The sequence below is a fragment of the Pleurodeles waltl genome, chromosome 6 (genome assembly GCF_031143425.1).
Source record: "Pleurodeles waltl isolate 20211129_DDA chromosome 6, aPleWal1.hap1.20221129, whole genome shotgun sequence".
Lineage (NCBI taxonomy): Eukaryota > Metazoa > Chordata > Amphibia > Caudata > Salamandridae > Pleurodeles > Pleurodeles waltl.
The window spans coordinates 165,160,597-165,183,676 of NC_090445.1; the positions used below are offsets into that span (position 1 = coordinate 165,160,597).

The 23,080-nt window shown below is 45.0% G+C and overlaps 1 protein-coding gene and 1 long non-coding RNA gene across 5 annotated transcripts in view; one reads left to right on the plus strand and one right to left on the minus strand.

The window, feature by feature from the left end:
* The window catches only part of EZH1 (enhancer of zeste 1 polycomb repressive complex 2 subunit), a 205,650-nt gene extending 190,565 nt beyond the window's left edge, over positions 1–15,085 (minus strand). For 3 of the 4 annotated variants that reach the window (XM_069237725.1, XM_069237722.1, XM_069237724.1), the window contains exon 1: positions 14,707–14,757. In XM_069237725.1, the coding sequence (XP_069093826.1) occupies positions 14,707–14,723 (17 nt within the window). In that variant the 5' untranslated portion in view covers positions 14,724–14,757. Of the gene's footprint in view, positions 1–14,706 lie in introns of all 4 variants that reach the window. The other variant, XM_069237723.1, reaches the window with a different exon arrangement.
* Positions 1–21,517, plus strand: part of LOC138299463 (uncharacterized) — a 58,051-nt gene extending 36,534 nt beyond the window's left edge. Inside the window, exons 2-3 of the long non-coding RNA XR_011204756.1 lie at positions 19,917–19,972; positions 21,439–21,517. This is a non-coding gene — a long non-coding RNA (uncharacterized lncRNA). The remainder of the gene's footprint in view (positions 1–19,916; positions 19,973–21,438) is intronic.
* Positions 21,518–23,080: the final 1,563 nt, after the last annotated feature.

Here is a 23,080-nt window from a genome sequence, read left to right on the forward strand (position 1 = left end):
GGTGGTCAGACTAGGGTTGTGTCTATTGGAGATGGTGGGAAGACTGCAGTATACAGAGATAAGGCAAGGGCCTGGCTGTGCTACTTTTTGCAACAGCTGCAGGGTTGGAGAACGTCTAGCATCTTTGGGCCCAGACTTATCAGGTTTGAAGTTTATGGACCTTGTAATTTGTGGCCCAGAGCCACATGGAACTGAGGTGGTGGTATTTCAACCATAGTTATGCTCTAGGTGAAATTCTCGAAGGCTTGGGAGGAACCAAGTCATATCGAGAGTGTAGGAAATCTGCCTGATCACAGATTTTTGCCTTTTTCTGGACACTATTTTTTATTTTTTTTCAACTCTGCTCACTTTACCACTGCTAAATGGGAGTAAAAGTACCTGTACATCCCCTTTAAACATGGTTACAGAACAGGACTGGAGTAGTTGACCTGCTCCCTATTGTACCCAGAAAAAGACAGAATTGGAGTCCAAGGGTCAGACAGATGACCTCCTATATCACTACACGGACAAAGCAAGCTGCAAGAGACCTTCTTCCTGCAGCGACCAGTACCATCTAGACTTTGCTCTTAGCCTCTGCAAAAGCGAGTCCTGGTCCCTAAGTGCCTTCTCTGAGGTGCTAGGAGCTGTAGAAGTGACAAAGAGGACCTGCTCCAGACACCCTGAAAAGTAAACTTAGAACAGTTCTCAACTTCCATGACCCCCATAGTCAGTGGGATCTAACAGCAAAGGTCTTCAATTTCAATATACCTTCAGGCTTGCTAACAGATAGGATTTGAGGTGAATCCAGCCGCACATATACATTCAAATTGTACAATAAATCAGAACCATGTGCAAGAATCCAAGAGGCCAACTCCTTAGCCTTCTATTATCAGAAATCCGATACAGCTGCATACAAGATTCAGCACATAATATTATCCTTATTTAGTGCATATAATATATTGGCATCCCATTGTCTTGTTTCAGTATTCAAATCCAAAGCACTCCAGTAATCCAATCGTATTCAAATTTTATAAATCTTTATTGCTTTAGCTTGATCATTCTTTTCCATTTAAAACAGTCACTAGCTGACGCGTTTCGTCCTCATGGACTTCATCAGGGCCAGCATACCATCTGTTCTTTTTTCTTTCCTGTGCAGAATGGATCCAAGGAATGAAGGGAGCTTCTCCTGCTTGGTTGGGGTGGCTGCCGGTTGGGTTTCTGCCACTCCTCCTGTGGGATGGAGGGCAGCTTTGCTGTCACACTTCCCTCAACCTGCTGGGCTTGCTCAGAGCCTCGTTGTTCCTGGGGCAGGGTGGGGCCGCTGGTTACTCCCCGCAGGAGAGTGCTGTGCAAATGTGCCTGCTGAACCGCAACTCCAGGCAAGAGTGGGTTAAGACTGATTTCCCAGGGCTCGATGGCCTGGCAATTTGCTCTGACTACAAGCACTATTGCGCTGGGACACTGACTTTTTAAAAATAAATTACAGAATTTCCACGACTTGTATTATCTAGCAGGTGGCCTAGCCTGAATGATCGCCTCAGTAGATGGGGAATAGTAAACGTCCTTAGATAAGTGAGCGGGACCCAGGGACATACCCAAACAATGCTGAGTGCCAGCCTTACCAAAACTGAGTGCATTACTTGTTGTGCATCATAGATAAATACTACTTTTTTCATAAAACAGAGTATCTGGTTGGGCACTCATTTACTGGGGTTGCTGTGTATGTGTTCATTTGTGAGTCTGTGTGCACCCTTAATCTATATTGCATCCCCACCGAAGAAGGCTTCAACTGCTAGACCAACACTGACAGTCAAGTGCTCATGTGGTAGTAATTGACCCAGTTACTCAGAACCTATAATAGGTCAGGCCCCAGTACATCTGGAGTAAAAGGCCACAACCCCCCACAGTTAGGCCTAGTAGGTCCTAGGTGCCCCATGGCCCTGTGAAACTTGTTAAGAGCCTAGTGCTTTTTGCCACTATTTTTTACTAAAAAAACGTAAGATGTTCCGTTACCTTTACTGGATTTCTGTCATTTTGTTTATTAAAATGAACTCTATTTTTCCATTCAATGTGGGATTTTTAATGTTTCATGTTTTGGCTTTATATACATTTTGTTACTGCTTAAATATTAAACACACTGCCCTATGTTAAGCATGTCTGCTCTGGGCCATGGCAACCAGAAAGTTGAGCTCAGACTAATTTAATGACTTTGGGGGTTCACCCTGAAAAGTTAGTGTTATTATTTCTTATGAAATCGAACCTCAAATAATAATAACATTTCTTACAGAGTAGTTCTCTGAAATAATTTTGCCTGTGCTTCTGTAGTTTCCATTTGTTCATTCAGTAAATAATGCAATCTACGCTTCATTGCACATGATGCATCTCTGGTTTCACTTCCAGCTTAATTAGGAGATTTACTTCTAATGGTGCTTTCTTCTTTATATTCAATCCCTGCCACTAACAATGGCCTCTGCATAGTACTTTATTATTTCTGCTAGTACAAGATAAATGCCCGCTAGTCCTATTCTTCGCTGGAATACATGCTGTCATCTTGCATCCCAAGACCTCTCCCTCGGTACTACAAAATAAAGGTCTGTTGTCCGCTTAAGGTCTTTTGATGCCTGATCGGATGCCAGCATTCGAATGAAGGTCTTTTAACATATGGTATGTCAGTTTAAGCAGACAACCATATTCGTCTCATCACAATTGCATTCCAGTTCTATCTTTGTTCAGGAGTACCATAGTAGCTTTCTTTAATTCCTTTTTTTCCAGGTGGTGGCATGTTCTTTTTTATGACCTCACCATGCTATTTTTTCTTCGGAGATGTTTGCTGCTCGTCTAGCACTGCAAACTGACCTTTGGCAACATACTTGGCACAAAGTGAATCAATTAATTAAGTAAACATGTCAAACAGGCATAGTAAATGCATGTAAATTACCGTGTCAGATGGGCATATTGCATTGAACCAGTTAGGAAGTTTATAATTGTTTAGGGTCAAAGTATTTTTGATCATTTACCTGCTGCAACTCAGTCTACAGAAACGGAATGGAATGTTTAGGTGAAAGCTGTGTGCAGATTACAAAATCACTTCAAAACTGGCACAAGTGTTATAGTGGAGAGACACAGATTTTTTTTGCGAGATGCCAATTGGCTCATGAATCAGTTGATACTTCCCTGACCGAATTGCTCATTTTGAAAAACACATGTGAATTTGATGGCAACACCGAGCCCTATTTAAATGGATCAATTAGCAATGCATTTTTAGAACAACAAAAACCAAGAGAGGTTGGTATGTTGTAGGATCCCTAGTTTGTATGAAACATTAAAGGTTGCGACGAGGCATTGAAAGATCTGTTTTAGCATCAAAAGAATGAAACAAACTCAAAAATGAAACAGAGGTGGAATTAGTCAGCACAGTAACAACCAAACCCAAAACCCCTACAACCAAGGTTACAGATGGCAAGAAACAAGATAACTGTTATAGATGTGGTTCTAGCGCACACGGAGCCAATGCAAAAAAATTGCCCAGTCATTGATAAAACGTGTGAAATATGCGAAAAGTGGACATGTTGCATGTGTGCAAGAACACTCAGAAAGTTGCTTCGTTAGATCTGAAAAATGAAAATTCGGACTCCAAGGTGTGCGTTGTTCAGATGGGAAAGTTTTCATTGTGAAAGCACCTGCATTGCATGCATTAAGAAACAATGTACAATCTATTGTGACAGTGGATGCAAGCAGAGTGGGTCTTGGAGCGCTCCTCAAACAAATGGTAGAGGGTAAAGAATGTACAGTAGGTTTTGCCTCTGGATGTCTTTCCACTGCTGAACCCAAATAGAGCACAGTAGAAAGGGCGGCGTTGGCCTTTGTCTGGGGAACCAAGCACTTTCAAACCTTTCTACAGGGAAGAAACTTTGTACTGGTAACAGATCACAAGCCCTTATGGGATTTGATGTCTGAGAAAGCTCACAATAAGGTCAGTCCAAGATTGGTCAGATTACTTTCTGAATGTAGGAGTTACATTTTTTAATCAAGCATATTCCGGGCGAGAAGAATTCCTGTGCTGATTTTCTGTCCTGGTGTCCCATTAAAGTCTTGCAAGATGATATTGAATGTGTAGTCGCTTTGGATGACGGGTTAGTAGTTTTAGAGGCAACTGTCAGCAAACAGGAATGGAAGGAATATTCCGAACGTGATGAGTCTCAAAAGAAAATCAAGGATCTCATTATCAAGGGTTGGCCCGAGAAAAGAAGGGTGTGTGATGGTTTTCAGTCCTATTATAAAGGTGAAAGATGAATTAACGTTAGAGGATGGTGTAAAAATGAGGGGGAATTTATTAGTCCCTCCACTGGGGTTGAGATCTTGATTAATTGCTCATCAGGGACATCTTGATATGATGATGGGTACTAAAAGAAAAAAAAAAAAAAAAAAACATTTAAACATGTGGCCAGGAATGGATGCCGAAGTTGAAGTATTTGTGGGCAGGTGTTTGAGTTGTCAACAAGTAGACAAAACAGTGTGTTAGCGTAATACACCTCTGCACCCAGTGAGATTTCCCAATGGTCCGCGGGAAAAGCTGGGGATGGATTTTGAGGGCCAAATGCAGAATTTGAAAACTGAAATGAGGTATGTGTTAGTATTAGTAGATTACTATTCAAAATTAGTTGAATGCAAATTTTTTAGAGAACGAGACACTTTATCTGTGATACAGTTATTGAAGGACATGTTTTGCAGGGAAAGTGTTCCCCGGAGCATAGTTACCGACAACGGAGTCCAGTTTAAGTCCCATATTATGCAATAATTTTTAAAGTCATTTGGAGTGAGGCACCTGTCTGAGGCTCTTTATAGCCCCCAGGGCAATTGTATGGTAGAAAGGGTGAATAAGTTGTTGAAGGAGATAATATAATTAGCTTCTGTATCAAGTGTGGATGTGGCAGAACCTGTCCAAGAGAGGTTGGGGAGTTATCACACCACTTCACACTAACTAACAGGAGCTTCTCCTTTTGTTTTATTGAAGGGCAGGTATGGCTCTGGTAAATTAAGTCCCAGCTGGGTGTTGGAACACATGCATAGCATTGACAGGTAACGCGAATTTGGAACAGGTGAGGAACAAAGTAAAGAGTGCCCAGTTAAAAACTAAAATGGCTTATGATAAAGACAAAAAGGTCAAGGATGTTCACTTTCAGGTGGGTGCTGTGGTTAAAGTGAGAAGACCTGGGGTGCCAGGAAGAATAACTCCAAGTTTTTCCCAAAACACACATTGTTAAGGTCTCTGAACGTGCGGTTTTGGTTGAAAATGGTAAATGGTGGAGCAAAAGAATTGTGGTCCTAGCAGGAAAAAAAAAAAGGAAGAGGGCGGATGAAGACAAGGAAGGGTCTCAAATGGAAGGATCGTGATTGAATGAGTCCAAACAAATGGCTCCGTCAGAAGACTGTTTTTCGTCAGTACTGGGGGCAGGTGACATGTCTGGAGAGGATAGGGTTGAGGTGTGTGAGGACCACCGTTTGCATGTTGATGATGAAGGGTCTTTTCCATCAAGAGAAAACAAGAGAAGGGTGTGTCCACCGGAATATTTAAAAGATTATGGCCCTCATTCTGACCCTGGCGGTCTTTGACCGCCAGGGCGGAGGACCGCGGGAGCACCGCCGACAGGCCGGCGGTGCTCCAATGGGGATTCCGACCGCGGCGGTAAAGCCGCGGTCGGACCGGCACCACTGGCGGGGTCTCGCCAGTGTACCGCGGCCCCATTGAATCCTCTGCGGCGGCGCAGCTTGCTGCACCGCCGCGGGGATTCCGACCCCCACTACCGCCATCCAGATCCCGGCGGTCGGACCGCCGAGATCCGGATGGCGGTAGGGGGGGTCGCGGGGCCCCTGGGGGCCCCTGCAGTGCCCATGCCACTGGCATGGGCATTGCAGGGCCCCCCGTAAGAGGGCCCCTACATGTATTTCACTGTCTGCTGCGCAGACAGTGAAATACGCGACGGGTGCAACTGCACCCGTCGCACAGCTTCCACTCCGCCGGCTCGATTCCGAGCCGGCTTCATCGTGGAAGCCTCTTTCCCGCTGGGCTGGCTGGCGGTCTGAAGGCGACCGCCCGCCAGCCCAGCGGGAAAGTCAGAATTACCGCCGCGGTCTTTCGACCGCGGAACGGTAACCTGACGGCGGGACTTTGGCGGGCGGCCTCCGCCGCCCGCCAAGGTCAGAATGAGGGCCTATGTGTTGGAGTGACGTGCTCATTCTTAACTTGAGCCTTGCCAGTCCAGAGTGGTGAGCAATATGTTGGGAGCTTCAAGGAAGTTTGTCCTTAGTTACACAGTGTCTCCTGTAAGCTGTATGTTGGTGTCCTGTGGTATATGTATTGGTCAAGGTCTGAGTGTGTCCGTCTGTGTTGCTGAGCCGGGGTGAGGGGGTGAAAGATTTACTGTGTCGTAAGGGGCTCCTGGGCAGTAATGTGTTGTGTTGTCAGGGGCTCATGGGCACAGCACATTACTGTATTATGGAATGTACACAGAGCTTCACAGTCCAAACGAAGAAACAAAGCAATTTGATTCATAAGAATTTTCTGAGCTTCTTTCATAGTGCATGGTTGATAGAGTGTGGTAAAAGCTTGCACAAAGTATACCATTAGACAGGAGGGAGACTCAGGGTGTTTAACTTTTGCTGCTGACCATTAAGGTGATTTACAGCTACAAGCAGTGGCAGCCTGACATTTGAGCACATATAGCACCAATGCTGGAATTGCTAATTCAAAACCTTTTCAAAATGGTTAGAAGCTGTGTTGTCTGTCTAGACTCTAGAGCATAGTTATGTGGGCTGGGTTGCTCCAAATATCAATGACACACTAGGTAATTGATATTTGGATATCTGGAGAACCAATAAATCAACACAATCAGTGGGTCCCTGAGTGACAGCAGCAGGGCTTTCAGAACTCTGAAATAAAATATCATGTAAGTGACACTGGTGTCAGCGCTCACATATTCACTCAATATGCTCCTTTAATTGAGGTACGCAACCACTCCATCTATAACATACACATAACTCATATACATGTTCTGTAAACAATGAAAGCCTGTACTCACACACTCAGCCACCTATATGCTCCTCTCATTGAGTTAAGCAACCACTCCTAAGCTCTATCTTTAACGTACACTTCACTCATACATGTACTGTGAACTATGACAGCTTGTACTATAGTCTGCTCTGCCGATTTGTTTAACTATGGGGACTGCAAGATTGCACTTGCTGCTTTGTGTGTCAGATGTAAGCTCACTTTGCCTCCGTCATGCTGTACCTGTTCTGTAAGGAAGTAAAGGTTGCATTGTTGAGATGGATTTGTGTGTGTCTTGTGACGGGGAAAGGTTGAGCTGCTCTAGTTGTTCTTGTCCACCAAAGGAGGAAAACTTGCACGGTCTGCCCAAGTTATACTTCTACTGTGAAGAAGTGCTGTTTCTTCTGCTGTTGTCCGATCTTATGAAAACAAGCATTGGTTAAACCAATATGTCTCGCCTATGTGAGAAATACTGCCTTTGCCGATGTCTTTTAGCCATGTTATAAAGCAGCATTGATTAAAGTTTGTAAAAAGCAGTATGATGAGGCTAGCACTGGCCACATCAAATAGCACATTTTAGGTCTCTACTAGACAGTACATTCACTGTCTCGAAGAGACATGCTGTATATACTTTGTGGGCTTCAGCCCGTCCATGGATTCCCACTTGATGGCTTCATTGTCACTTTCATATTCTTTCTCCCCATTTGTCCATGGCATGCATTTGTCACGCCTCTTCCTGTGTTTAGCCCTCCCCGAGAGCATAGATCAATTACCATAAGCATCCACTGCTCCTTGTTTAGGAACTGTTTTAGAAAGTACTTTTTTCTTTGCTGAAGAGTACTTCATACTAGCACACATTTTCACTCACTATGGGCTCTGTAAATAGGCCTTTAAATCCTGTAATCTTGTCATAATTGCTGTACATTCAAAGATCTAAGTCAAATATCAGGCACTGTTTTCCAATGGTGCCCATATACATTTCTTTCTTGGACTTCAAAGCGAGAGGATTTGTTTAAGTTAATGTCCTGTGTTGTTTACGGCTAGTTTTGATTTTAATGTATAATAGATCAATTAATCTACCCCTAAGAAACAGGGGGTAGCTTTTTAGAAGTATAAAATCAGTCATACAACACACGTTATGGAGACCAATGGCTGTAATGGTTTAATATTTTAAACAAACACAAATAGACTTCTAGTTTGCATACATCCACCGCTCCTACAATTCAGTAGGACACAACTAAAGCGGGAAGTGGAAGAGGCAGCTTCCAGCCATCAGTTATTTCTTCGCTGCTGCTCCAAGACCGCCAGTGATCATAAATATCACACATTGATCTCAGCCCTAAAAGGCTGCATGTGGAATATCTGACAGCCTTTCCACATGCAATTCCCAACTCCTTCAGCCTTCCCTGGTTCTGCACGTATTGATGTACTTTAAAAACAATTGACCCGGGTGGGCTTTACTTAAAAGCCATATTCAAAATATGAATCAGCCAGGCTTTATTACATCTTTCCATCCTGTTGGCCCCTAGCTCAGACTGAAACACCACACTTTAACCTCCTTAATTGGGTAGAAAAGGACAGATGAAGTATTTTATTTAATAAAAATACATGCACAAGACAACTGTTAATGCTTTGTATCTATCGGGCTCAGGGAAATAGGGCCTAATGTAATCTAAAAGCACTAAATGAATTGCTTTCCCGTCTGAGGGGCCCAATTAAGAGAGAGGATAGCTGTAAACCATAGGGAGGAATCAATGAATGCCTGCAGAAAATACAGCAATGGATATTTTTTACATAAATGTGTTGCTTTTCTGGGAATATTTGCAAACTTTGTCCACTGGAGGGGCGAGGGCACATTATACACTCTGCTGGTGATGCTGCAAGGAGGGAAGGCCTCATCTGGAACAGAGTGTGCATGGCTGAACTGATGTACCATTAGCACTGACAATTCATTGCCAAAGCCTATAGACATTACAACGCCTATAGTTCTCAGATTTCAAGATGTATTGGCTTTGCCAGTGCTTGTTTTTCTTATGGTAAGGGGGGGGGGCAGACAGACAACAAGATAGTAAAAAAAAAAAAAAAAAAATGTTGTCTTTTAAAATGGAGGGTGGGGCAGATAAAGGCAATGGGAACAAGTGAAACTGAATGGGTTAAAAGCAAAAACGGACAAAAGGGAGGAGGTAAAGGATTCAAAGGGGGAAGCGGGTTAAAGTCAACACAGGCCACAGGGATGGGATGGGGATTAAAAGCAACATGGACAAAAGGGGTGGGAAGCTTTAAAGCTAGCACCAGACAACAGGGAGTGGGAGGGATGAGCAACATGGACAAAAGGGGTGGGAAGATTTAAAGCTAGCACCAGACAACAGGGAGTGGGAGGGATGAGCAACATGGACAAGAGGGGGCTGGGAGGGAAGAAGCAACATGACACGAAGATGAAGAACAAAAATAATACCTGAATCAGTGTTAGAAGTAGAAGGACACTACTCAAGATGAAGTAATCAGTACTTGATACATGCTTCACCCAAAAAATGAGAAGCTGGCACACACTGGCCAACTAGGAAGCAGCAAATAAGAGTGACAATGGAGTCAACGAATGGTAGGCAATAGACGGGTGCCGAGTCCTGCGTTTGTATACAACATGGCATGCACGCGACAGCTCATGCGCCCTGTCTTAGGCGAGACCTAAAAACAAATGACATATAGAATGCACTTACATAAATTGCGCTATGAACCAGGGACTGTTTCACAATATTTGATATGAGAGACCATAACCTACAGCCCTGAGGAAGGCGACTGATGCCCATAAGGGAAATAGTTGAGGACCAAGACATGTTCATGGCAAAGAGAAATACTGCCTGCTGCTGGACTCTTGTGGTTCTAATCTTAAAACAGTGAGACACCAGTGTAAACAATGTAGCTCACTCATATATAATTTAATATAGGTGTAGCAGTTTAACAAGAGGTAGAACAGAAGGAACATAACCGCGTTCAAACTAGGGACACCACAACTAGGTGACAACCAGTGAACAGTAGTACTCTTGAATGCTTACCAGCACTTATAATAGAACCAACTGATAAAGCAGACCACAGTAGGTAGGCGTGGGCTCATCTTAATTGAATACACAAAGGCTTGGTAATTCCATCAGAGGCTTTGCTGTTTCAACAGTTTATACTTCTTGTATAGTTTGGTCTATTTACAGAGACTGTACAACATTCCTTTTATTCTTCTCACTCTCTCTTTAGTGGGTTAACGACCTGTGCTGTACATGTCTTGTATGTGTGACTGAATCATGTGATGCTCCGCCTACTACTGACACTTGTCCTTTACTTAGTCTTTGCATTAGGTAAGGCTGCGCTGCAGTGGTCCAAGTTACTGTGTTGTGAATCTCAGTATAAAACTTTCAACTACAAAAAAAGACAACATAATTTGCATTATCAAAACCTGTTTTACTACATGATGCAAATGAAAGAGTCAGTTTTCATAATATGTTAGCAGAGCTTACTTCTGGTTTTATAATTGAAACAACCATTTTTTTTAATGGACTACACAAACTGTAAAACTGTAAAACACAGCTATCAAGTAGCTTTATGTCTTAAATAACGATTTCCACCAGTTCTGGTATTTGTGTTAAAAGCAATTTGCATGCTGGAGTTTGCAGCCCTTAATGACAGTGTTAACCGCAAAACTACATGCCCCACAATGTAACATACTATTGACTACAAGCCAGAAATGGCAGATGATCTCATGTTACAGTGCTATGTGAAAGACATGTGAAATGAAAAAATAATCTTAAGTTCTTGGCTTTCTGACTACTTTTTAGGTTGAGCGTAAGCACTTGACCGAGTGTATACTTTTAGTATACTTCTTATGGCTTAAAGTGATTTATATTGTTGGTTGCAGTGTCCTTGAAAGATTTTTGCTCACTAGTTGTCAGTTCTGCCTTTTTCTCCCTACTTTTACTGCTTCAGAGCAGTGACCAGCTACTGTATTATTCCACTTTGGTTTCTTTATCTGTTGCTGTGACTGACTATTTTTGTCATTCTTTGGTGCTCCCCTTTCACTGTGGGTGTTTTAGGCTGGTAGCTGCCTGCTTTTTATTGCAGCATTCTGTTCCTCCCATCACCTCCCATGTTGCTGATATTTGTTTTGGCTTTACTCTAGTGCTGTTCCTCGTTTACCTCTGGCTCAGAATATAAGCTTCTTTTATAAAAGAAACACCCGGTCGTTTAGCTCACTGCTCACGAAAGCCACAATATGCCCTTTCTGGTAGAATGTAGCTGAACCTAAAAGCAATGATGTGAAACTTGCTTAGCCTCACATTGCATATCGAGTATCTCTCTCCACAGCCCCTCCCTGCCAGCACTCAATATTGCACAAAGGGCACTGCTTATCTCCTTTATTGGGGCCATAAATCTTCTCCGGCTGCTCTGCTCATTGAAATGCAAGGCAAGAATACTTGCAAGGATTTTCATTCTGTTAAAATAAAAATAAAATACTTTCCCAGCCTTATTTTCCAATTTCTGTTCAAACGTTTACACAGCTCGAGGTAGTGCAATCATCTTCTCGTCTCTCCTCAAGGGCTTGTGTTTTCTGATGTCAGTAGCCACCAAAACATGGCAGGAAAAGACAATTATGAGACAGGGTTGACAAATTTATGTGGCAAGAAAAGTCCAGTTCTGAATTTACAATGCCAATAGCTCTAACTCAAGAAAACGTGAGACCTACTGCATTGCAAATGCTTGCTCTTGTAGGGCATTAATGGTTAAATGTCCAGTGTGCGAGATGGCAGAGAGAGCCTTTCAAATGCAGATAAAGGCATCTCACTGTTGTTGGCTTAACATTAAGAAACCTTGGAAAAACTAGGAAGCTAAAAAGAAGTCATTTTCCAGAACAATGCAAGCAGCTAGGCATAACTGAAAATTCAGTGAGAAAGTTTAAAAAAAAAAAAAATGCTTGTGCACCGTTCTTTTTCATCCTAGAGGTTGGTGTGATTTAGATGATGTGTCTAATACACTACTGTGCTGAGCCGTACTTTGAAAGAGTACAGCACTTGCTGCCCCTCAAGATGTACCAGTTCTTACAGGTATGAATCTTATCAATGCCTCAGCTTTCAGTCTTTCGAAAGTTGGTAAACAGAGTGCCAATTAATTAGGTAAAAGTGACATCTTTTTACAGCGCAAATAAGGTTGCACAAGTGTGGTATGAAGTTCTATATAAAAACAATATACCATTATTAGGACATCAGAGTCCTGTTTCAGCAGACATACAGTTGAATGATTCGGCTCTTCCTGGAGTAGTTCTTGACTACTTGCTATTGCAACTTTTGAGAGACAGATTTAGAAAATGAACTCTGGAATCTAAAATGATAATGAAACTGGCTTAACCTTTGCAACACAAATGGTAAATATTACTATTTAACACACACAATTGCCCAGTCGCCACCTACTGTCGTCGGACCTGATCTAGTAAGCACAATTTAGCGACAGAACTATGATAATTAACATCCAATCTCTACTTCATAAACTCACATGAATGAGCTGGAAATAAACAGTATTTTAAAGCTGGCCAGGGCCACAACACAGGAACACCTCCTTTGCCACCCTAGCTGTGGTCTAGTTAGAAATGTAGAACAAGGAGAAAGGTTTTTTAATCCTAGCCTGTCATTTGACCAAAACGTGTGCTCTTGGACATGCACCTTTTGAACTTATTTCTTTGCTCCTTTTTTAAATTAAAAAAAAAAAAAACACATACACACACAACTAGAAGTATTTATAATGTAAGAGTTGCTAGTAAGCATTTGGTAATGGCCTGAATATTACTTTTGGAACTTTGAGTATATTCACCAAAATACAATGTGGTGGTAAATTTGTGGCAAATAGCGGTGCAGTGCAGTCTCTAGGATATTACTCTAACAAACTGCCCCTTCGCAAATCATACTCCCTCTACCTTTTCCACTGATTTCACAGTATGTGAGCACTTTGAAACAGGTTTAATGGGAAAACATAAGCACCCAGATGCATAATTCCAGGACAGGTCGCCAACACGGTTATCATTCTTCCGTACCACTCCAACCTACACTACTCAACACCACACCACTAAGTTTTAGCCATGCTGCTGCACAACATGGTTAAAAGACACTGGCAAATCAAACAGCTCTCACATAGGTGAGACCTATTGGCTTTGTCAATGCTTGTTCCTTATTGCTTTTGAAAGCACTTTGAAGCACTCGAGTTCAATGTGCGTGCTGTACAAGCACCTTTTGTGTCCTATTTAAATAGAATATAATTTAGCTCCATGTAAAAACCTAGCCCACGTATAGGGTGTACGTGAGAAATGACTTGCCTCTTAATTAACTAATGTATTGTCGTCAATGCACCTTGGAAGCGGGATGAATATAAGTCCACATTTAAAAACTGTCACTTTTATTAAATGCCTCTCAATAGAGTGATAGTAAATGCTGTACTAAGTTGAAACGCTTCAGGATGTTAAACAAATGAAAGTGTATTTAACTACCTTTTTTATTTTGAAGAGTCTTAATTAGCATATTTATCTACGGTGTTCATTGCACAGTTTACGAGTCAAACATTTTCAGGGCTCGGTTCGTGCATGGGTTCATAGTGCCCTGCCAGACCCTCGGCCTGGCTCTGCCTGTTAATTTGTTGGCTCGCGCATCTCTACGGTTGCCCAGTCTAAGCAGGCAGCCTGACACTATTGCTCGCCTTTGTGCCGCCTACAGGATAAACAGTAGTATTTATGCTCCTATACAAAACACCTTGCATGCAGGGTCTTCGCCTCGACTCCTCAGCGCCACCTCCAGAATTTCCATCTACTTGTAAACATCCCTCAAGCTGCTATGCCCACCTCCTCCTCCTACTGGCATCGTTCAATCCGCGTGACTGCATCCTCATATAGCGCCGCTTAATGCACTGCGAAATACAAATAACAGGACATGACTGACCACAGGTGCCCTACAATAACACTGTCCTAATCAGGGTGGATCCATATTCAATGGGGGTGTGGGGAAAAACAGAGAAGCGTGCCAAACTGGGCATTGGCATGCACATACCGCGAGACCTCCTGCCTTTGGAGAAAAATGCCTCCATATTTACCTGTCACCAGTCCATACCACACAGCGGGCAGCGCCTAAAGATGACTCGGCTCGCAAAGAGCGTTTTGGAAGCTTCAGAGCATATTATCATGCGTACTGTGCAGTACCGTGACTACGGATAGCACGCATAAGATAGACCGCGTCGGCCTACGCATCCTCTAATTCTGTTTACATCGATCACCGTTGCAAAGCACGCAGCACACACCGCCTGCAGGCGCATTACGCCTCGGGAGATAAGCAGTCTTCATGACTGGTTCTACCCCAGAGCCCTCGCAGGCAGCACTTGAGCAGTACGTCTCGCTAGTTCATGCGCGCACGGGGGAGCCCTGCAGCCCTAGCCGAGATACCAGCCAGAGTCGAGAGGCAGGCAGCAGCTGTGCGTGTGCACACTTCCCATGTAAACACCGAGAGATGGAGGTGTACGCAGCCAAAATGTGCGTCAGGAAAGAGCCGCGAGCGCCCCTCCCTCAGAGCTGCCACCTTGCCAGACTAGGCGCAGGGCACGGGGGCATCAGCAAGGAAGGCGTATCTGAGCAGGCAGCAAGGGGCACCCAGCCCCACACTCACCCCACTGTCCTCAGCATGTCCGCCCAATCGGAGTCCTTGGTGATTGAAGCCTCTGACATCACTTCCAGGAGGTTTAAGAGGGCACGAGGGCCGGGGAGGGGAGAGTAGGGGGGGCCTTCCTGTGCGCAGCTGCACTCTGGGAGTTGCAGTCCCGCCCTTCCCAGCGGTGGTCCTGTGCAGTGCAGCAGAATGAAGGCGACAGTATAACACACACAGGATCAGCTGCTGTAGCACGAGGTGTTCTGTCCCGGGAAATGGGCACAGGCAGGTAGTAGCCTTTGGGCATCACAACAGTAAGACCTGTTCAAAGTATGCATACAGTGACAGTCAGGGACTCCTATGGCTTGTGAGTTATACTACCCAGCCCACAGACTCGTATGCCAGGTGGGCAGTGTTACCCAAACGCATTGACAACGACAGGTAGTGGTAAGGAGAGGCACTGCAGCGCCAGGTGTGAGCAAAACGTGTGCGGTACGCACTTTGTACCCGCCTGGTACTATCTGTTTATTCATCACAGTTCTTGATAAAGCTCGCCAAGACTCTAAGCATACTCTGGCAAAACATTTTACAAAATACTGCATTGATACAGAGTGCATGTTGACATGAGCAACTTCTATTATAAACATGATTTACACTACAGTGATAAAGGAGGACGAGGCACTCAGTAAGAACCTTCACATGTCAATTGCAGATAGCCTATGCAGCCTCTCTAGGGTCATTAAAAAACCTAATGTTGGAACATTTTTTGGCTGGAAGTATTGGCCAAGGATATCAGCTCACTAAAATTATAGGGCTGCTAAAAAATCTTGGTGTTACCGAACGAGCGCGCGCAGCTCATAAGGAAAAACTTTTACGTGAGGAAGCGTGTGCTTTTGGAGGCGAGGGTGAGATGGTAGTCTGAGACTAATCGAAGGTGGTTCGATTATGCATTATAATGCTATAATGTCAGTTTTTACTAATGAAATTAAATATTAAAAAGAGACCATTGATAAATCAGAACGATTTTAGTCATGCATGCACACGTACATGTTACATGTAGGCTTTTGGAAACATAATGCTGGGATTGTATTTGTTTTGAGAAATATGGGATCATAAACATCTAAACAAACTCTCACACGTGCTTAGATACACGCAGGCACACCAAATGGAAACACCACTTACACCCACCATCTACCACTCTACCACCACAACCGTATCGCCACCCTTCCCTCACCAACTCTATACTACCCTACTATCACTATCACCCTTCCACAACCACCCTACCACCCTCCTACCACCATCACTCTACCACTGGCAGCCTATCAACACCCTACCATCACCACCACAGGACCACCATCACAACCCTCCTACCACCACCACACCACCCTACCACCACCACCACCCTACCATCACCACCGAACCACCACGCTACCACATCACTCTACTACAGCCACCACCATACTTTGACCTTACCACTACAACCACCACCCTGCCACCACACTACTACCATCCTATCCACCACCATAATCACCACCCTAACCATCCTACCACTACCCCCCTACCAGCACAATCCTGTCACTACTACCCAACCACCCTACCACCACCACCACCATCCTAACCACCACCACCACCCTAACTACAACAACAACTACTGCCGTCCTAATGACCAGCACCACCCAACCCCAACCCTCATCAGCATCACCATCCTAACCACCACCACCACCCTACCTTAATCAATATTACCCCAATCATCACAGCAATAACCACCTCACCTTAACCACCCCTACCTTCTAAACCGCCACCCTACTACCACAACCATACCATCACCATCCTACCACCATCATCCTTCCACTTACCTTATATCACTCTACCCACCACTCTAACCATCACCACCACCCTAACCACCATCCTACCCTAACCACCATCACAACCATACCCTAACCATGGCCATCCTAAACACAACCAGCACATCCCTAATCACTACCACCACCAGAACCACCACCTTAACCACCAATATAAATAAACTTATCACCACCACCATCCTACCTCAACTACCATCACAACCACCCCAGCCACCACCACCCTAACCACCACAACGACCCTAACTACAACTGCCACTCTACTCTAACCACCACCACCCTAACCACCATCATCCTACCAACACCACTCTACCATAACCATCCTACCATCCCCTACCAACATCACCATACCATCATACTACCACCAGCATCATACCAGCAAACTACCAATACCATAGCATCACCGCCACCCTAACACCACCACCTCCATACAATCTGTACCACCACCACCATACCACAACCCTACTACCTTCATCACACCACCACACCTACACTGCCACCACCACCTTAATTAGCCCACCACCACTGCCACACTACCACCTCCACCTCTACCATCCTACCAACACCACCCTACCACCATCCCTCTACCACCACAATGCTACCCCCACCCTTCCACCAATACCACCATACCATTCTAACCACCACAAACACTCCTAGCAACACCTTTAACTTCCACCTCCCTAACCACTACCACAATCCCAACCACCATGCCTACTGCTACCACCACCCTAACCACCACAACGACTCTAACCACAAACACCACCTTAAGCACCACCACCTTAGCTACAATCAGCACCACCCTATCCATCACCACCACCCTACCCACCACCACCACCCTAACCACCACAACTGTGTCATAACCACCACCACGCTACCATGACCCCCAAGACCCTAATCACCAATACTACCTTAATCACTAATACTCTAACCACCACACCCACACTACCCAGCACCTTAAACAGCACCACCACCCTCACTAAACTTGCCACCACCACACCATACCACCACCACCCCCACCACCCTACCAGTATCTACTACCACCACCCTGACCAACACCACCATCACCACCACCCCAACTACCACCACCCAACCTCCACTGCCAATACCCTAACCAGTCTACTAACATCTTACCAAATACCCTACCACCACCTCTGTAACCAGTCATCACCACCCTTTGGCCACCACAACCACCTCCTTAGCACCATCCTACCCACAACCATAAGCACCACTACCTCCCTAATCACCATCACCCTAACCACCACCATCCTGTACCCTAACCACCATCATCCTACTGGAAGCACCATCACAACCACCCTACCAGGAGCACCACCACCCCTACCTTAACCACCATACCTTAACCACCACCCTAACCACAACCCTTTCCACACTTACCAACCTAAACACCACCACACTGTACCACCACCATCAGACCACCCTACCAGCACCACTACACCATTCTACCACCACACCTCCAACACCACCACCCTGCCGCCACCACCACCACTTGTCCAGCTTACCACCACACTCACCCTGCCAACTCCCTACCATCAACCTAATCATCCTACCACCACCAGACCACTACCACTGCATTACGACCACCACTCTATGACCACCACCCTACTATAACCACCGTACATTAACCACCATTCTAACCACAATCCTAGCCACCCAACCATCCTAAACACCACCATCCTACCACCATCACACCACTCTACATCACACCACCCTACACCACCACTACCCTCCTCCCACCACTCTGCCACCATGACCATGACTTGACCACCCTACCACCACACTCACCCATCACCCTAATCAGCCTATCACCACCATACCACCACACCTTACCACCACCACCATCACCTTCACCACATTACCACCATCACCCTATGGCAACCCGCTACCAATACTACCCTATCATCACCACCACCCTAACCATCACTGTAATTACCACCTAAGCACTACCACCATCCTAACCACAACCAGCCTACCACCCCTTACAGCCACCACCACCTTAAGCAGCCCAACACCACACTACCATCACCCTATGCTAATCAACCCCTGCCACCTTCTGACCACCATCCCACCCACCAGTCTAACCACCACCACCAGCCTAACTACCACCACCTTAACCGCCACCACCACTCTACCCTAACCTGTAGTAATGCTGTATAGAACTTACATTTTTAAATACACATTTTAATTCTTTATGGGGCCCTGTTAGGGGGCCCCACGACACCCGTTCCCGCCATCCTGTTTCTGGCGGTGAAAACCGCCAGAAACAGGCTGGCGGGAAGGAGGTCGGAATCCCCATGGAGGATTCCCCCAGCCGGGGGAAATCCGGCGGAAAACCGCCGGACCCGGCTGGGCGACCGCGGCTTCACAGCCGCGGTCGGAATTCAAAATGAAGCACCGCCAGCCTGTTGGCGGTGCTTCAGCCGGCCTCCACCCTGGCGGTCATAGACCGCCAGGGTCAGAATGAGGCCCTATATAGTAGGATTGACTGCAAATGAACTCCATCCTTTATACAATAACCTTTTAAGGTTATATAGATGTTGACTCAATTTGTTATGTGAACAATAGCAACTGTCCCAGCCAGGACTGCTCAAGCTGTCTAGCCACAGATAGCTGGGATTGCATTTAGTCCTGTAATTATTAATGCAATAAGGAGTGGTATTCCCACCAAACAAAGAGAGATTCCATTGTGGATTGCTCAGAAAACAAATCACCTTGAAGCAGTGTTTCACCATACTGGATCCCTAGATAAACACATGATTCGTACTATGTGCCTTCCACTTGTTAAACGTTCCCCCTGTTGAAGATTGTGCCACCTCGGGCACCATCTCTGCTACCATATATACCATAACTCATTGTACACCATCAATTGCTGTTTTGCCAGATGTGCTAATTTAGATCCAAAATAAATATGCTGTTGCCCCTGCTCTGGACTTGGGGATAAAATTAATAGGCAACTTTGCCACAGTTTCCTCAATTATATTAAGTAATATTAAAGGGGAGGCAGTAGCTTTGGCAGTACGCCAACAACTCGCACAAGTTCCTGTACAGGATCAGGAACGCTAGTTACCAAACAATATTGGGGACACCTATACCTCAATAGGTTGAGATAATTTGGGAACCAGGCCTAACAAGCCACAACTTAAAGGTAAATATGAGCAAGAAGGTTTTCAATAGGTACCAGAGACCTCTAAAAAATGCTGGGATAAACAAACAAAAAATAAAGATAGAACAAAAACACGGGGTAGATCTTGGCAGCCGAAGCCCACTGAGAAACATTATAACTTGTGTAACCCTGATGAATTAAAACAGCCTGATAGGTATCAGTATACTGATACTTGTTCTTCTCATTCCTTTCAGGACTCATGAGACAAAGGCTTTGACAGAGGAGGATGGTCCGAGCGCAGTCATGAAGAGTATGTGAAACCGAAAAGTGACCCACACGCTCATTTGACATCATCATAAAAAGAAAGCCTGGTTAAAAAAGTAGAAAGTGGCAGGAATTTCTGTTAAATATGCCTCCCATACTGAGGTTACTCCTGAACAAAACGTAGGCATTGACACTGCTAAACAGTGCAGCAATAGTTTGTCTGAATCTTCAAGAGTTTCTGGCTTTGAGAGCAAATAGTAAATTTGAACAAGTTGAAACACCAGAGCAGCGGATGAATCCTCTTAGCAGATTATGTGACTTGGACATTCAAATTGAGGGTGACATTACACACACTATCAAAGTGATTTTCTGAGAAAAAATTGTCATTCAGTTATGACATTCTCATGGCTGAAGTAGATTGGCATTCTGAATTTGTTAGGAAAGTCCAACAAGGAGAAGATGTTATACTACTGTTGTCGTGAGTTTTTTTTTAGTGTTTATGTATGCAAATTTATTTTAGCTTGGATTTGAGGCCTGCACCTTCTCACCTACTCACTTGTCATTTTATTCCTCTTATTATTTTAGCAAGACTTCATGTAGGGGCAATGTTTTATTATCTTTATCAGTTGCCCTTCCATGCAGAATTTGTTATTCATTTCTTTGCACAACATTTCATCCTGTGCTCGCTCCAAGGCTGTACACAATAGTTTACGGGGTATTGCCGGTCCAGAGAGTACAATGTATACCCTACACAGAAAAAACGAGTTGCCACATCTATGCAGTTCTCAGAACAACAGGATGTTTTATTACAAAACCACATGCTACCCCCACCAACTTATAGGGGACATTCCAGCCAGCCGCCCATCTCATGCTGCACATCATCGCAGTTTCTGCTGAAACTCCGCGCTTCCTCTTCGTCTATGTGGGAGGACTCCCAGCAGACTAACAGACCTCTTTCTTATCTATGAACAAAGGCATGGAGATTGGGCTTCCTTCCCATGGCTAGATGGCCGGTTTAGGGCTACCACTACTATTTGCTCTCTTGTAGAAACTTAGTAGTGTAGGTAGGGATATTAGATACAATATTGTGACACTATGATGGGACTCTTTCTGTGTTTCACTTTCCTGCTGACTGCTAAAATAGTGTTGTGTTTCACTATCTTCATAATCCCACTTCATGCCTTTTTACATAGAATGCAGTTGCTTCAATAAAACCTATTGAACCAAATCCTGCTTCTGTTTGTCTTTGCATGTATGAGACTTGTATAACTGAGAGAAAGGAGTACGATCTGTTCTACCACAACTTCTGTGTGTGATAGTATAGAGTGCAGCAAACACCGCATCCCAAGTGCCGCAGTTGTCCACCCAGTGAACTATCCCAAATGGCAAGCACATTGTCAGAATTCTGTTTTGTAAAGGCATGTGTGAATTTATAAAATGTAAAATTACAGCAGTACTGCCCAAAAGTGACACTGAATTGTCTTTTTCTGTTCTTTTGTGTCATCTATACAGGCCAATGCCCATCAGAAGCGGGAAATCTGGCACATCATCGCCAAGAAGATGCGGAGCCTGGGGGTCCACAAGCAGCGTAGCCTGCACTGTCAGAAGAGGTGGGAGGATCTGCGTTGGGCTACAAGAAAATCAGCTATGAGCCAAGTCGGGCAGTCCTCCCAGCGATCATCCTGACCCCCCTAATGGCCTGCATCCTTGTGGTGGCTTAACCGGAGCTTGATGGGCAGTTGAGGGCCCAACAGCAGCAACAAGGGGGTAAGTCATTGTCTGTAGATATTGTTCTGGTTTGACCTCTTTACTTTCCAGCTATGTTGTATGCCATCAACGTTGCTAAGCCCATGATGATTTCTCAAAATGTAAGCTAATCAGATTGTGGATGATGCTGTGTGTGGTGTACTGCTTTGTGCTGTAGAATGCCAGTAGATTCCGCAAATGAGTAGGGAGAAAGAAAATGCGGGATAGAGTGGCATCATCGAGAAAAGATCTCCGGCAAAGAGCCCCCCGGAAGGGTGGTGCCCGTCAGACATTGCAGCGCCGGTCTGACGAGGAGCTTGTCCGATGATGAAGCATGACACCCATTTGGGTGTGTGAGGACTCTTGCTCCTATTAAATAGGACTCCAGAGTACTCGTCCTGTCTTCCCTTGTGACCCAGGAACAGTGTATTTCAGTAGTAGTAACATGCACAACAAACACAGCTACTCCCTCTACCTCCCAACGTGAATTCCCTCTCACTACCCTACCCATTTTCCCAAAGAAGACCTTCTTTTTGCCATGGCACTGACCCCTTCCAAATCCCAAACCACCCCTTCCACATTCCGAACCACCCCTACCAAACCCACCCCTCCAAAACCTAAGGACCCACCCCGTAACATTATTGAGGTGTCCGTTCTCTGTCCAATAGATGCCCATTCCAGAGGAGATTTACTGTGGCATTGAAGTTAGGAGGCAAAAGATGGGCCTGAAAGCCATTGTGGCCCACATGGGCTGAGACATTGCTGTACTAATTATGATGGACATTTGATACTTATTGTTGAGTGACTAAACACATCATTATATAAAGTCTTTTATTTTGAGGACACCTTTGTCTTGGACTTATTATTCGATTGTTACTAATAGTTTGCTGATGATGTTATTTCTGCACGTGTGTGAGCCATGCATTTAGGTCCTCATTATGAACTTGGCGGTGTGGGCCGCCATGCTGGAGGGTGGCGGGAAATCCCGCCATCCGGCATGGCGGCCTACACCGCCACATAATGATGACAGGGAGGGTCGCCATTGGTGTCCCTGTGGACAGCATCACCACTGATCCGCTGCTGCCCCTCGGATAATGATCCCATTTTCACCAGCCAAACCCGCCAGGGAAAGGCTGGCAGAAGGGGTGTTTTGGGGCTCCCCTCGGGGCCCCTGCACTGCCCATGCACCTGGCATGGGCAGTGCAGGAGCCCCTGTGCAGTGCCCCATCACGTAGGTCACTGCCCGATTTACGGAAACAATGTTTCCTCCCGCCGGCCCAGCAGAATATCCATTATACGGCCGGCAAGGTTCTAGGGGGGCTGGCGGTCACTGGAAAGACCGCCAGCATGAACACAGCAGTGAAAAACGCCATGTTCATTATGACACCCTAAGTCTCATTTGCGACAC